The 1,081-nt window shown below is 39.9% G+C and overlaps 1 protein-coding gene across 1 annotated transcript; it reads left to right on the top strand.

The window, feature by feature from the left end:
- Nucleotides 1-3: 3 nt before the first annotated feature.
- On the top strand, nucleotides 4-528 carry LOC120877001 (olfactory receptor-like protein OLF2). The gene has a single exon (XM_040259306.1). The coding sequence runs from the start codon at nucleotides 4-6 to the stop codon at nucleotides 526-528; it is 525 nt and encodes a 174-aa protein (XP_040115240.1).
- The last annotated feature ends 553 nt before the right edge of the window (nucleotides 529-1,081 follow it).

Here is a 1,081-nt window from a genome sequence, read left to right as displayed (position 1 = left end):
AGCATGTCCAGCAGGGTGTGCTCCCTGCTCATGGCGGGGGTTTACCTGGTGGGAATGATAGATGGTTTGATAAACACGATATTAGCATTCCGTTTATGCTTCTGTGGGTCAAATGAGATTAACCACTTTTTTTGTGATGTTCCTCCTCTCCTGTTGATATCTTGCTCAGACACACAGGTCAATGAGTTAGTGATATTCATGATTTTTGGCTTTATTGAATTAAGCTCCATTTCAGGAGTCCTTGTCTCTTATTGTTATATTATCTTATCAGTCTTGAAGATCCACTCTGCCAAAGCGGGGTTTAAAACTTTCTCCACCTGCATCTCTCACCTAACTTCTGTGGCAATTTTCCAGGGAACAATGCTCTTCATGTATTTAAGGTCAAGTTCTTCCTACTCTCTAGATGAAGACAAAATGACCTCTTTGTTTTACATCCTTGTGATTCCCATGTTGAACCCTCTGATTTATAGCCTAAGGAATAAGGATGTGAAAGAGACTCTGAAAAAATTGAAGGATAATTGGTTTTAAAAATTTATATTTTGTGTATGTGCATACATACACATCCATACATATATGGTGATTTATTAAAATTAAATGGTAGGTTACATGAGAAACATAATTTCTATTTGAAGTATATTTCTATTCCCCCCACCTGTCATGCTTCTTTATAGTTCCAGAATTTGTACATGGTATTAGTTTCTGGGAAAAACTTTTCCGACTTTTTCAATATGTGAATTTTGTTCAGTTTTTAGTCAAGCACTATTTAAATTACACTAAAGTTATACAGGAGATCCAACCAGTCCATTCTGAAGGAGATCAACCCTGGGATTTCTTTGGAACGAATGATGCTAAAGCTGAAACTCCAGTACTTTGGCCACCTCATGGGAAGAGTTGACACATTGAAAAAGACTTTGATGCTGGGAGGGATTGGGGGCAGGAGGAGAAGGGGACGACAGAGGATGAGATGGCTGGATGGCATCACTGACTCGATGGATGTGAATCTGAGTGAATTCCAGGAGTTGGTGTTGGACAGGGAGGCCTGGCGTGCTGTGATTCATGGGGTCACAAAGAGTCGGACATG

This window comes from Oryx dammah, unplaced genomic scaffold (genome assembly GCF_014754425.2).
Source record: "Oryx dammah isolate SB20612 unplaced genomic scaffold, SCBI_Odam_1.1 HiC_scaffold_17, whole genome shotgun sequence".
NCBI lineage: Eukaryota > Metazoa > Chordata > Mammalia > Artiodactyla > Bovidae > Oryx > Oryx dammah.
Note: the sequence above shows the minus strand (reverse complement) of the source record. Positions and strands in the feature narration are given on the sequence as shown.

Bases quoted from the DNA above. Each gene is read 5' to 3' on its own strand.
- LOC120877001 (XM_040259306.1), top strand. From the start codon at position 4: ATGTCCAGCAGGGTGTGCTCCCTGCTCATGGCGGGGGTTTACCTGGTG.